Source organism: Alligator mississippiensis, chromosome 4, assembly GCF_030867095.1.
Source record: "Alligator mississippiensis isolate rAllMis1 chromosome 4, rAllMis1, whole genome shotgun sequence".
In the NCBI taxonomy this organism is placed as follows: domain Eukaryota; kingdom Metazoa; phylum Chordata; order Crocodylia; family Alligatoridae; genus Alligator; species Alligator mississippiensis.
In genome coordinates this window covers 158086747-158100952 of record NC_081827.1, presented here as the reverse complement: position 1 = coordinate 158100952, position 14206 = coordinate 158086747, and the positions used below count along the sequence as shown (strand labels likewise).

Sequence of the window (14206 nt, the reverse complement as noted above, 5' to 3'; positions counted from 1 at the left end):
CTGGCCCAAGTAGCATGTGGCAAAGACACAGCTTCCCCTTACCAATGCCCACCCATCCTGAGCGGCATGTGGCAAAGCTGGCCTAGCAGCACACGGCAAAGCCAGCCCAGCTGCTGCTTCCCCTCCCCAGTGCTGGCCCGGCCCAGCCCAGCCCAGCCCAGCCCAGCCCAGCCCAGCCCAAGCAGCATGGTGCAGCATGGTGGAAGCCTACCCAGCAGCTGCTTTCCCTTACCTGGGTGGTAGGAGCCTGTCCAGTCCCATGCAGTGAGGCAGAAGCTGGCCCAGGCACCCCTTCCCCTCGCTGGTGCCACAGGATCTGGACCAGACCCTCCTGCCCCTCTGAAGCTGCACACCTGGCCTGAGCTAGGGGTAGGGCGAGGCCAGCTGAGTCGGGCTGAGGTCAGGATTGGTTGCCTCGCAACCAGAACCCAAGTAAACAGCCCGAGGTGTCAGCAGCCGCCATTACCAGGGGTCTGAAGGGGCTCCGCAGGCCGGGTGGAAGTGCCTGGCGGGCCAGATCCGGCCCATGGGCCATATTTTGCCTGCCCCTGTTCTAGTCACTAATTCAAAAAATGAAGAACAGTAGGACCAGGAACCTAACCAGTCTGTAGTAAGTGACAGGTGCACTGGCTGGATTATAAGGACAGCATGTTATTCCTCTTTGTGGTAAATGAAACTCACCCTGTTGCTCGAGTGGTATTTTTTACACTTATGCACAATTTGGGTGGCATTCTATTGCCATTCTGGTTGTCCAGGTGTCCAGATCTGGCTACGTACGTGACATTTTTGGTTGTTTAAGTGCCTAAAATACCACTTACAAGCACGCTGAAATTCTATTGCTGGATGCGCTTCCCTATGCACGTGGACCACTATGGACAGCTACAAAGACATGTAAACTGAGCATGCACAGTAGCAGCCAAGGCACATGCTGTATTTACTTGAATACAAGGTAAGGTTTTCCCACCCAATCAGTACGGGGAAAAAAAGCCACTCATCTTACATTTGCATACAAGGAAACCATATTAAATACATTGGCTCTCTTTGAACTGCTGCTAAAAGCAGCATGTACTCAGTAATGGAAACCAACTATGAAACTGATTAAATGCAGTCAACACTGAACATAACTATAAAGTCATGGCCCATAAGGGGCAAACATACTAATGAAAACCATTTTGTTAAATAAATTTTATTAAAAACACAGTTGTCACCCTATACTTACAAAGCGACGCATATTGAGTGTCCTTGTTCTAGTAAGACTTCACATCCCAGAAACAACTACATATCAAAAACATACAGCTATGTATATTAAACCCTTAAACAACATATCCCGCAAAAGAACAAACCATGACATAAATCTTTTTCTTTGTACTGAACCCCATGAAAAAGTGTTACTTCAGTAACCACCTGCAACTCTCTGCCCCTCCCATCAGTCCTCTCAGTAGGTTTAGTGAAACAAGTGTGTCCAATCCTTTTTCCTCCACTTCTCTGCCTCTTCAATCTCTTCCTTGTCCTGATCGATGTAGTATTTCAGTTCAAGCAGCCCCAGCTTCAGGGATTCTTTTTCAGTGAAAGCCAACCCGTTAAACATCCAGAGGTTTCTTACTTCCCAAAACTAGTTTTAAAACATGCTAATAAAGTCCTTAATAACATTTCTTTCAGTCCCTTTGGTATGAGTCCATATAGTACCATCTCCTGTGCTAACGACAGGTTTATTTTGGTGACACAGAAAGCAATGGACCCTTTCCCACACCTCCTTTGCATATGTACATTCCCAAAATACATGTCCCACCATTTGTTCTTCCCTGCACCTCTCCCTTGGGCACCCTGATGAGCTTGTTAAGCCCCATCTGTGTTGCACTTCTCTCACTGGCAAGGTATTTCTTACAACCATCCATGATGGGTCACAGCAGATAAGTCTTTTAGTTGTTTACCCACCACCACTCCCCACACCTTCTTCACTTGTCCTTCTGTGAAGTTTCCCACCAGAGCCATCCTGTTTCTCCACCTTGGAGCTTTAATCAATTTCTTACGATCCTTCAGGACCGCCAACCTAACTTTCCCTAATTTATACCTCTGCATGAATCCTTCCATCCTGATGTAATGAATCAGCAGTTGCCATGCCCATGGACTCTTCAAAAAGGTCTAATATACTCCCCATTTTCTCAAAATTGCACTGATATGCACTGCTTTTCCTTCTCCCTCCATTACCACCATCTGTATTGAGCTTACATATTTCACATAGATGAACAATGCCAAGTCCAGCAGTCCCATCCCCCCCATCTCTCTTGCTTTGTACAATTCAGCTCTAGCTAACTCCTCTCTTTGGCATAACAGAAGAACACATATACTTCCCTCTGTACTTTTACTTTCTGCTGCCATGTTGGTGGGAATACAATTCCCATATACAGAATAACCAGCAGTAGCACTGCCTTAACTGTTGCCACTTTTCTGGCAAAAGACAGCATCCTTTCAGAGCATAACCAAAGTATTAGCCATAGTCTTTCCGTCACATTTTCTCAGGCTGTATTACCTTTCCCTTTGGCATCCATAGTGATCGCTCTCACTCTGATTTCTCTCTCTATTATTTGAAGGGCCAACTTTTCCAAGTCCCCCCAGTTCCTCACTACCATTACGGTGCTTTTTGATTTATGTTGTTTAGCTTCTATCGCTTCTCCATACCCTGATGTATGCTCTAGCACCCTTTCCATCGAAAGTCTCTCTCTATTACATTTATATCATCCACATATAATATGCATTTTACCTCTCCCCCCTCCCAGTATCTTTACTCTGCTTATTACCTTGTCTTTTCTTATTCTTTGTGCTAATGGTTCCATGCTGTGTACAGACAGTAGTGGCAACAAGGGGGCACCCTGTATCACCCCGTATGGATTTTAAAGGCTCCACTTAGGTGCTCATTAATTTGGATACGATTCTCTGCTTCTCTATAAAATAACCTTATCCAACATATACATTTTTCAGGGAGCTCCATTCTTCCTAGCACCTCAAATATGTAATCATGATCCACTCTGTCACATGCTTTTTCTAAATCTAGGTTTGCTATAATTGTGCTTGTTTTCCTTTCTTGGATGTGAGACAGTGCATCTCTGATCACTCCGATTGCTTTGGAGATCCTTCTACCTGGTACTACCCATACTTGGTCTCCGTGTATTATCTTCCGGAGGTTTTTTCTCATCCTCAAAGCCAGCATCTTGGCCATTAACTTATAATCTATATTAAGGTGTGTAATCAATCTCCAGTTTTTCAGGAGTTCCTTCTCCCCTTTCTTGTTGAGTAAGATCACCGTGCCGCTTGTTAAATCTTTCTCTGCCTCTCCTGTTTTCACTATTTCCTTGAAAACTTTCATTATATCCCTCCTTACCCATGCCCAAAACTTCCTGTAAAATTCTATAGGCAGTCCATCTGCTCCTGGTGATTTCCCTCTTTTAAAGGTTTTTAAACACCCCTCTACTTCAAGTTGATCTTTTATTCCTTCTTCTTTGCTTCCTCCTCCTCTACTTTCTCTTCAATCTCTTCCAAGAAATCCCTCATCTTTTTTCTCTCTCTCTCCTTCTTCTGGTATAGCTCTTCATAAAATCTTCTCATCACCTTCAACATCTACCTCCTCTTGGTTTTCCACCTGGGAACCAACTTCTTCTCATACTGCTTTAAGCTCTCCCTTTGCCACCTTCACTCTGGTCAAAAAGTATCAGGATCACTTTTCATTTTTCCCCACCCAGGAGGCTTGTGCTAAGAACATTTTCTCTCGCATTTTGCTTTTAAACCAGGCTTCTAACTCTTGCCTTGTTTCTTCTAGCTCTTCTCGCACCTGTCTTCCTTCTGCAGCTTCCTTTAACAGCTGCTGTTTCCTTCTGTACGGCTCTCTAAGCTCTTTCTTCTTTTCCCTGTGCCTCTTCAGCCTTCCTTCCTAAAGAATTCTCCTCTCCTCTTCTTTACCATCATCCACCCTTCTATAGTACTCCTTTATCACCCTTCATACTGTCTCGTGTATGCTTAACATATCTCTTCATTTTGTAACTGCCACACACTTAACTGTCACAGTCCTTTCCCTCTCATGGGGCTCTTACCAAGACTCATTTTTACTTTCAGCATCTGGTGATCACTAAAAGCCACATGTACGGTTTCTTTCTTCCTTATCCCCCTTCCTTTTGATAGCACGAAGCACAAAGTCAATTCTTGACTGTTACTTTCCACTGGGGTCTCTTCTAGTGAAAACTTTCTCCCCTACCCAGACATCTCTTAGAGACTCTTCTTTTATTATATTTGTTACCAGTCAGGATGAGCTGTCTAAAGGTCCATTTCCTCCTTCCCTTATTTAACTGCCCACTTTGAGGATACCATTGAAATCTCCCACTATTATGTTCAGTCTCCCTCCAACCATGTAAACCAATAGCTTTCTAAGCAGCACATTCCTTCCTTCCCTCTCTGATGCTGCAGATACATAGAAAAATTCTAATTCTGTTCCTCTGGCTGATAGTATCATTCATTGCAATCTGCCACTGATGACTTCTTCTGTTTGCTTTGTTCTCAGCTCTAGGTTCTTGAATAATATTGCTACCCTTCCTGTGCTGTTCTTATTTGTCCCTGACCACCAAGATGATCCCTATTTCTACCTTTTCTCAAAGTGTTTATAATCCCTCTCCCCTGGTATACCACCTTCCTGTAGGCAGAGTTATTTGGTTCAACACTGGTTCAATCTGTTCTCATCTTTTCCTTGTCAAGATACTCTTGTGTTATGTGAAACTATTGTCAATAATGTTCATGCTTGTTTTAAAATGGGTGTGCCTGTCCCTTGCCTGTTTTAAAATGGGTGTGCCTGTCCCTTGCCTGTCTGTGGTCTGTCTGTGCCATTGGTCTGTCTGTGCCATTGCTTGAGGTGGTTGACTCCACTCCTCTCCCTCCCTCCCCCACATTCCTGTAGCCTTTGCAAGCTGCTGGATCGCTTTTGCATTTAAGAAGGCTTGCATATTCTCACTTTACCCCAGCCTCCTGCTTTCTGGTCTCCACAGAGGCATTAGCAGTAGGAAACTGCTCTTCGGCTTTTTCTCCGACTCACTTCCCTCATTATCAGTTTTCTTCTTCCTGGTCTTCAGCCCCTGCATTTTCTTTCTTTCCCCAGACTCTCTAGTTCTTTCTCTTGCTCCATCTCCACTTCTGTTGTCTGTAGGGTGTCTTCTTTCTTGCCCACTCCCACCTTCATGTCTGAGCTGTTTGCTGTTCCCACCTTCCCTTCCATCCCGTCTCCTATCTCCTCCTGCACTGCCTCAACCACAGACATCTCATCTCACTCCTTCTGTTTCACACCCCCTGTGGAAGTGTTCCACCATTGAAACACGAAATGTTCCACCATTTCTACCTCAGTCTCCAATCTCTCCTTTTCCTCTGCTCTCCTCCTTCGCGTTTTGCTGTACCTTAGGGGATCTGACTATACTTGCAAAGGCTTTGGAGCACCCATGATACAAATGTCCCTCTCCCTTGCACACAGTGCATTTTAGGGACTCCTGGCACTCTGTTGCTCTATTCCCCTTCCCTTCTTATCTGTAGCACACCGTGAGGGGACAGCGTGTGGACAGGTACCCCATCTTTCTGCATTTCCATTCTGATTGCCCATGATACATTATAAAACCCCAGTGTGCCCTGATCTGGATCACTGTCAGGAGGTGCAGCACTCTACTCATCTGCTTGTAACACCACTTGTGCCCTCCAAGAGCCTATCCAGATACCATATTTGTCCTTTACTTTTTCTACCAACATTACCTTTTGAATGTACTTTTTCATCTATCTTTCAATGTCTTCTGCTTCTAGTATATCTGTGTATGTTAGAACTATAATCACTCTTTCTCTTGACTTTTTTCCTGCTATGAACTTTATCCCTCTTAATTCCTCCCTCCCACATTTCTCTGCATATTTCTTCCAAAAGTTCTCATACCCTTCTCCATCTGAGTAAGTCAATTCCCAAATCTTTCACTTCAAGAAAACAATCAGGCTGGTGAGATGCTCCACCTCCATCTCCAAAATCTCAAACAGTACCTGTTTCAGAAAATCATATCTGATTGTCAATCCCATCTGCCTTCCATTGCCAGTTAAAGTTGCCTTTATCCTCAGCCTCCACTCCTCTCTAGCTTCTCTGGGTGCCTCTTCCATGTTTACCCATCATGCCACACGCAGTGGGCTGGCCTGCTCCTGCTGTCCTCTGCTTCTCACCCAACATACCCTCTCTGCTGCTGCTCCTGCTCTGTTTTCCCTCTCCTCTGCTCCTGTCTTTCTTCTGGCATCATCACTCTCATTGTTGCTGCCTCCGCCATCACTCCTGCTGTCACCTTCTTTTTTCCTTTTTTCTCTACCTTCACCCACTTTCCAGCTGTCTCCAGATCTTCATTTCTGCTCTTCAACTCTTTTTTCACCTAATGCTTACTTGCCACCACTGCCATTGTTTTAAGTTTTGGGTCTCCCTCCTCCACTCCTTACACTCCAACACTCTGTTGATCCCTTTTTCTACCTTTAAGGCACTGATCAGGCTTTCAGTGCTCATAGGAACCTACCATAAGGATAGGCTAGTGCAACCTATTTGAATAAAATATATGGTACTGCCCACTGACTGCAGTCCTCCTCAGCACCAACTCCTTTTCAAGTCATGGTGAGTCTCTACATTCTATATATTTTGGCTTTCTCTTCATTCCTACAGATGAGCTGCATCTTTTTTCCTATTTCTAATGAATCCTGATTCTTTACCAGCCTTAAATGTCCGGCAAACATCACCGAACAAGGCCCCAAATAGTTCACTTAGAATCACTCTGTCGGCCCCTTTCTCAGCCTGTCACATATGATTAGTGTGGCTCCATCCTATGTGATGTGAAGCCAGACCAGGTTGCCCTATGCTTCATCTGCATATACATTTTTGGAGGATCCCAGGACTCTGCTCAGCCCAATGAACTATACAGTAAATCATGAGCCTTTGGGCTTTGGACTAATATCATGTATAGTTTGAACTTGCTCTAAGTAGGTGTTAAAGTGCTGATTAAAAATGTGTTTACAGAGTGCCTGTGTTAAAACTTTCACAGTTTTTAAAAAAGATCAAATGAGTCAATTCATTAGTCAGTGCTTTCAAATGTGCCCATCACTTCCATGTGCTCAGGGAAAGCAGTATCTGACAGTGGGGGAGGGGTTGCAGATGGGAAGAAGTTGGGGGGCAAGAGGGCCATCTGACCCCTCCAGATTTCTTTTTCCTGTTGTACATGTGGAAGGGGGACAAAAAAAAATTAAGCTAAACTTCTCGTAATTATAGTCTATACCTGGAAAATTATAACAAATTTATAAATTTTCCATATATGGAATCTAATTATTTGGGGGGTCATTGTAGAATCAGGGCCATTTTATATTCAGGTAGATATGGTATGTACATACTTTGTGTATTCATAATGGCCTTAGATGTCTGAAAATAAAGTTCACTAAAACTCACAACTGCCAGACTTAAACTTAGACAGAAGGAAGAAAAAGGCTTCACATATTTTCCCTACAATAGCTAAACCATCCCAGGTAAGTGTCAGTCTAACCTGCTTTGGAAAATTTCCAGGCACAGATATTCCACAACTTCGCTACATTTCCTGTTCCAATGCCTGAACATCCTCATAGTCAGAAAGTTCTTCCTAAGCTCCAGCCTAAATTTCTCTTAATGCAGCTTGCAACCATTGTGCCTAGTCCTGTCCCCTACAGCCACAGAGAAAAGCCAAATGTTGGCTCACATTTACTGAAAAAAAATCACTGAAAATGTCATTACATTAATGGTTTTGAGACTTACACAATTCATTAGAAGGTCATTTTCAACTGCTGTGAAACCCAGACATGCATTATACTGAAGTCCACACTAAATCCCCACATGCGTTATGCTAACATATGCACATGAATCATAAGATTCTTGCCACACTGCATGCGTATTAAAATGTGTTACAAACATGATTAAAGCTTTAACAAAACCACATACACTATTCACATTTGTCCCCTACCCTTCAAATAGAAGCACACTGCCTCTCTGACTGTGCCTCTAAGAGCTGAGTAGTCATAGAGGCCTCCCTCTCTTGTCCAAAATGTTCAGCAAGTCTGCTCACCTCCTGCTTCTCTTCATTCACAGGGCTCTCTCCCTGCTCTCATATAGATCATGGTTAACAAATAGGCCTGTGCGAAGCAGCTAGTATTCACTATGGATTCGGCCAATTCAGGGGACAGTGATTCCATTCGGTGATTCGAATCACTGCCCTGAATTGATCTGGCTGAATCTGATTTGGAATCTTCAAACCACCCAGGCCAGGCCCATCCCCCGCCCGCTCTCCTACCCCAGCAATGGCTGCCCTACCTGCCCCAGCTCCCAGCTCTTTGAAAAAAAAAAAAAAAAGCCCTGATTCACCAAGTGCTGCCGGGCAGGGGGGTGATCCCCGTTGCCCCACGCCATGTGGGAGGCTCTGCACAAGCCCCCTGATCCTCCCCCCCCACCCTGGTCCCCCAAGGTTGCCTTGCCTGCTGCAGCTCTGACCCTTTAAGGGAAAAAAAAAGAGAAAAACCCTGGACTCACTGTTTCTGCCCGGCGGGGGGCAATCCCCACTGCCCCCCTGCCACGTGGGGGGCTCTTCCACAAGCCCCCTGAAGCCCCAAGGCTGCTGCAGGAGCGGTGAGTCCTGGAGTTTTTCTCATTTTTTTCTTAAAGGGCCGGAGTTGGCCTGGGCAGGGCAGCCACGGAGTGGCTGGGGGGAGGTTGGTGGGGGGCTTGTAGCACATCCCCCCATGCGGCGTGGGGCAGTGGGGGGCAGCAGGGATTGCCCAGCACCACCCAATGGGTGGGGCTTTTTTTAAAGCACCAGGAGCTGGGGGAACAGGCAGGGGTCAGGGGGCTCTCAGGGGGGCTGGGGGAGCAAGCAGGGGATGGGGGTAGGCAGGGGTCCCCCCCATGGTCCCCTCTCCCAGCCCCTCTCTCCTGCCCACTACTTACCAGCTCCAAGTCCAGCTGCAGCTCTGTGCTGCAGCCACCTGAGACTGTTCGAATCATCAAAACTCTTCGAATCTTTTCCGAAGATTCGGAGAGCTTCGAACAATTCGGACTTTTTAATTGGTCCCCTGATTCGATTTGGAGATTCGGCCACCGAATCGGGCCAAATCTCCTCCCAAAGCTTTGCACAGCCCTATTAACAAAGCAAACAGCTATTGTAAGAGGCAGATATTTTCCATGACTCTTAGGCCTTGGCATCAGAATTCTGTAGCTGCCTTTCCATCTTCTAACTACTAACTTTACTTTCTTTCTGCCACAACTCTGGGTACAGTTAAAAAATCTTTCCTCTTGCCCAAGTTTCTGGTAAACAGCTTCATAACCCAGAGAAGCTGCATGTAAACCAGGTATCCTAGAATGACAATAACATCAGTGCCCACAGAGACCATCAGTGTTAAATTCTATTTCACATTGCAGTAAATGCATCAGATTTTTTTAAGATCTTGGTATTGCAGATCTTTCTAGGTTACCCTATATCAATACTGATGAAATTTGATGGTAAATGACCAGACACGGCAGCACCAAAGAGAAATACTTTTTCTGTTGATGAACTTGAGGCTTGGTGTGGGGTCCCAAAGGAACAGCACCTTCTTGATATCAGCACAATGATAGCAAATAAGGCATGTGAGACTCCAGACAATAATGGCTTTGTACTTCTCCACGCTGAAGGGAGCTAGTGTTCACCATTATAGCTTTAAGGCATCTAAGAGTGGCTTTTGTCACTTTGATGTTTTGTCACCATTGCCAAATGATACCAGTTAGCCAAATGCAGATGCCACACCCTGTGAGGTGAAGCTACTCACAGAAAAGATCTAGAAATGTCTCTTTGATTCTGGCCTCTTCCTCCTCACTTGCCTGTATCACCCTGGTTCTGAAGTCACTATATTTCTTTCCTGTTTGCCCACTGCTCTTTGAAAATAGCACTGGCTTGCTAAGATGGTGATGATGAAGAAACAGGAAGAATCATGGGAACCTGACACCAGCCCCTAGAATTCTAGTGCCTATCAACAGGTATTTCACAAGGTGTAGAAGGGAAAATCCCAGAATGCTTAGGGCACAGCAGCAAAGCAGTTCAGTTACTCCAATACAAGGTGAAAGTAGTTTAATTACTAAATAACAATGTGATGGATACACCTGATCCACAATATTCATTGCAGATCACTTAACATGAATATAAACAAAACACATTTTAAGTGCCAATAGGCCTTTTTTCAGTCATTTATGGGATTATGTTGGATGAGCCACAGTCTCTAACAAAATGTCATTACAGAAAACTGTAGAGCTGCCAATTTTTAAATGTGCATCTATTCTATATTCTTAGTCAAGCTCAATAATAATATTCTTTTAAATGCAATTGAGCTGTTTCTTAGAAAAAAATCAACTTTCCCTACCAGGAAAGACAACCACCTTATTAATGTGCTTTCAGTCTCTTAGGTTGTACTTTTATCTACTGCATAGCTCAGTAGCAGAGAAAATATATTTTCATGCATTTATCACCATTGTATTTGCACCTCCATCTCTGACTGCGTTATTACTGTTGACACACTTATCTGTTGGGTTTTGATTTTAGTCTTGTACTTAAGGTAAATATTCCAACTGAAGCAGGCTTTAATGTGCTGTCAGTAATTCCTGAGGTTATGATATAACTTGGCGCTGCAATTCAGGCAATAGCAGGATAAGATCATTAAGTCAGGAAGTCAATTCTATTCTAGGCATGAGTAGACATAAGCTACAGGTGTCAGAACAGAACAAGAACATTTGGATGTTTGGAGCTGAATACTAGTTTTAGGTTGAGTGTGCATTTTCTGCTACATTTGTCTTTACACTTACCTAGAAGCACTAAGTACTTTTGGGGAAGGAAAGTAAACCAAAATCAAATGGCACCTTTTGAGACCCATGCAGCTCACCTTCTCCAGGGCAGAAAAATAGGATCTTGAGCTTGAGAGTTTATGAAACTGCCTGGTGCCTGTTCTTCCATCTTAACATCAGCTTTAATCTGATACCTGTTATTCTTTAGAAATAACTCTTCAATTTGAGTGTAATTAGTACACAAATCCACTTTGCTCCAAGGTATCCAGATTCACTCAATAGCTCCCATTAAATACAAAAATATATATTAGTCAAGGCAGCACAAACTATTCCTTCCATAGGGCAACATGGAAGGTGCTGGAAGTATCACTAAGAAAATGGTCAGGCAAAGAAGGCTGCACAGGATGTGTGGAAATGGTAAAGGTCAGAGAGGACACAAAACTGCTGGAATCTGTCAGGCAAAGCTATGTGACTGAAAGCCTTCAGGCTAAGATCACTGTACAGGGAACGAGACATGGAGATGTCTGGAAGTTTAGAGCGACCATGCAGGAAAAAGTGTGTCATATACTAGTCCAAAAATCTGTATGGCTTATTATCAGACTTTGTCAGCTTTATCCAGACAACCCAAAGTTATCTTAGCTCATGTCCAACGATAATATCTGCACTATCCAAAGCTGCTTATGAAGATATATGGTAGAGAGACTTTTCATGGTTTTTTTAATGAAATCTTAAAATTAGGTTGGATTACTGTCCCTACTTCCAGTGTCTGTTTTTTATGAATGCAGTAACTTTTTGATATTACAAACAAAGCCCAAAATACCAAGAGGACTTTTAAAATATGCTAGATCTTTGCTAGTCACCATTTGAATCAAGATCTTACCTGTAAGAGGTTTGCCATTATTATATGAGTGTTATGGCTCTTTCTAAGATTGCATCTGGATAAGTCTGCACCTTATTTCTTTTTTGTCCTTACTCTCTGAAATACCCCACTAAATGCATCCTACATCCTACCTTATTTCAGCTCATGTCAGAATGCCTAATTCATTATATAGTTAGGTCCTCTTGTTGATTCCAGGAGCTTCATCCTTTTGCTCCCATCAGCTACTTTCCAGGCTGCCTGCTATGCCCTTTCTCTCTTGTTGTCCTCCTTAAGTTCAGTTTGCCATGGGGAATACTCCCCAATAAGCTTAGTGCTCTGCGATGATTAATTTGGGTTTTGCCAGAAGCATGACAATAGCCACATCTACATGAGATGCTGACTGCGCAGTAGCCCAAGCCTACCGTGCACTTGCACTGCATGGGAGAAAACATGATGCAATGCTACTGTGCAGTAGCCTTGGGCTAATGCGCAGTCAGTGTCACAAAAAACCCATTCATTGGCACTACTGTGCAGTAACTCAGATTATTGTGCAGTCATTTAGTACTTATTTATACAAGTACTAAATGACTGTGCAGTAACAACTGCAGAGTCAGCATCTCCTGTAGACACAGCTACTATTCAGAGGTTTGGTTTTCATTAGTATAATTTTTCAGTCTATAAAATCAGAATCAGTTGAGAATGTGCCCAATTGTGTCTTTCTTTTAGTAAAAGCCATCTGATCACATACAGGACTGCATGCTATCCTACATTTGTAGCCTTGGTTTGTGTCATTTATGAAAAAAGCTGGTAAGGTCAAAATCAGGGTGGTGATACTCAGATAGGAACATTATCGTGGAAACGACAGTGATTTAAATAGATCAGAGTCAAGCAAACATGATAGTTAATATTTACATAGATGCTCCACATTAAAAGCCAACAATTCCAATTTGCACACCGCTTGAAACTGAAATGATGGTACCTGCTACATGGTTAAAGTGCAGAGAATGAATGGCTGTTTTTTTTTCTCATAAAATTTACGAAGATGGCACTTCAGGACTGACATCAAAACTCAGAGAACAGAATACCCCTATTACAGCACATTTGTTTAATTGCTAGGTGCATTTTCAATGTTACAATGAGCAATTAAGAGGTTGCAGAAAACCAAAGACTAATTTAAAATTCAAGTGCTTAACTGATGGTATTGCAGGTTATTTTGGTGGGAAAAAACACCCCTAGTATAATTGTGACAAATAGCAACAGAGAGAAAGAGATACCAGAGTTTTGTACCCATCTAGCTCAACAGGAGCCCATTTAGCATCTACAGGTGGAATTAATGGGCCTGAATTTTCTGCGCAGAAAATTCAGGTTCACTAAAGTGCTCTCCTGAGCACATCTACATGTGTACCTCCATTGGAACAAATTGGCCCAACAAGAGCAGCCCAGTCCAGGGTTGCTTCTGCCCTGCTTTGCCCCTCTGCAGCAGCCAGGGGGAGTTTCAGGCTCCCCTGGGAGCCAGCCCCCAGATGGCAGAAGGCATGAGGGCTTACACCCAGCCTCCAGAGAGCAGTGGGGAAGGTGTCCCAGCTCAACAGGCAGCTCTGTCCCAGCCTGGGGGAGATCAGGCTGGCCCCGAGTCAGAGGGTGGGGCCGGCAGGGTAGGCAGCTGCCTCCCAGCCCTGTGGAGATCAGGACCCATCCTAATATACTAACAGACTGCACAGTAATTGCTGTGCACATGTAGACAGTGAAACTTTACTGCACGTTAGTTGAGTTTAATGCACAGTAAAAAGTCTCGTGTAGACACACCCACTGTGATCCATATCAGTGTCTGTACAGAAGTTCAAGCTAGAGTAAATAATCCTACTTTGTAGTCAAAATACAATAAGGAAGGTGATAGTCTTCCAGTAAATAGAGAAGTCAAAATACTCATAAGTATCAAATGCATATTAGATATTAATGAGTCCATAAATAAAAATAGAAAATAGAAGGTATAGGTCCAACAGAAATTACCTGTCTCTCCCCAAAGGCTGTCAAAGCTGTTTATTTGTGCTCGCTCCACCTCCTCTTCATCTTTCTCTGGAAGATCGAGCAAGTAGGAGACAATCTAAAACAAAGGGATATGTTAGCTAACAAACTTTAATGTGTTACATATCTAATGCTGACATCTTAACACGAGCTTTTCTGAACACACAAAAGTACATGAACAAAGTGTCTGTCTGGCATCTTATCATAAATAAATATTCTTCCTGAGATCAATGACTGAGCCCACTGCCCTGAGTAAGTAGCAAACTTGCATATGATAAACCTTTATTTTGTTGGTACCTAGCAATTCAGAACCTAGGTATGTCTTGTAGACAAATTATATGGTGTGCGCAGTGAGTCCTCTTTCACTCCTAAGTTAAGCCGCAGCTTCTGCAACCAGTGAAGAAACAATACTTTGTTGCGACTTTCACCTTGGCATCTGGCAGTTCTTTGCTATGAGAGTA

The 14206-nt window shown here is 43.6% G+C and overlaps 1 protein-coding gene across 11 annotated transcripts in view; it reads right to left on the bottom strand.

Annotated features, from left to right (window-relative positions):
- Positions 1-14206, bottom strand: part of TANC2 (tetratricopeptide repeat, ankyrin repeat and coiled-coil containing 2) — an 806911-nt gene that overhangs the window by 40463 nt on the left and 752242 nt on the right. For all 11 annotated transcript variants that reach the window (XM_059726841.1, XM_019500742.2, XM_059726842.1 and 8 more), the window contains one exon: positions 13731-13824. In XM_059726841.1, the coding sequence (XP_059582824.1) occupies positions 13731-13824 (94 nt within the window). The remainder of the gene's footprint in view (positions 1-13730; positions 13825-14206) is intronic.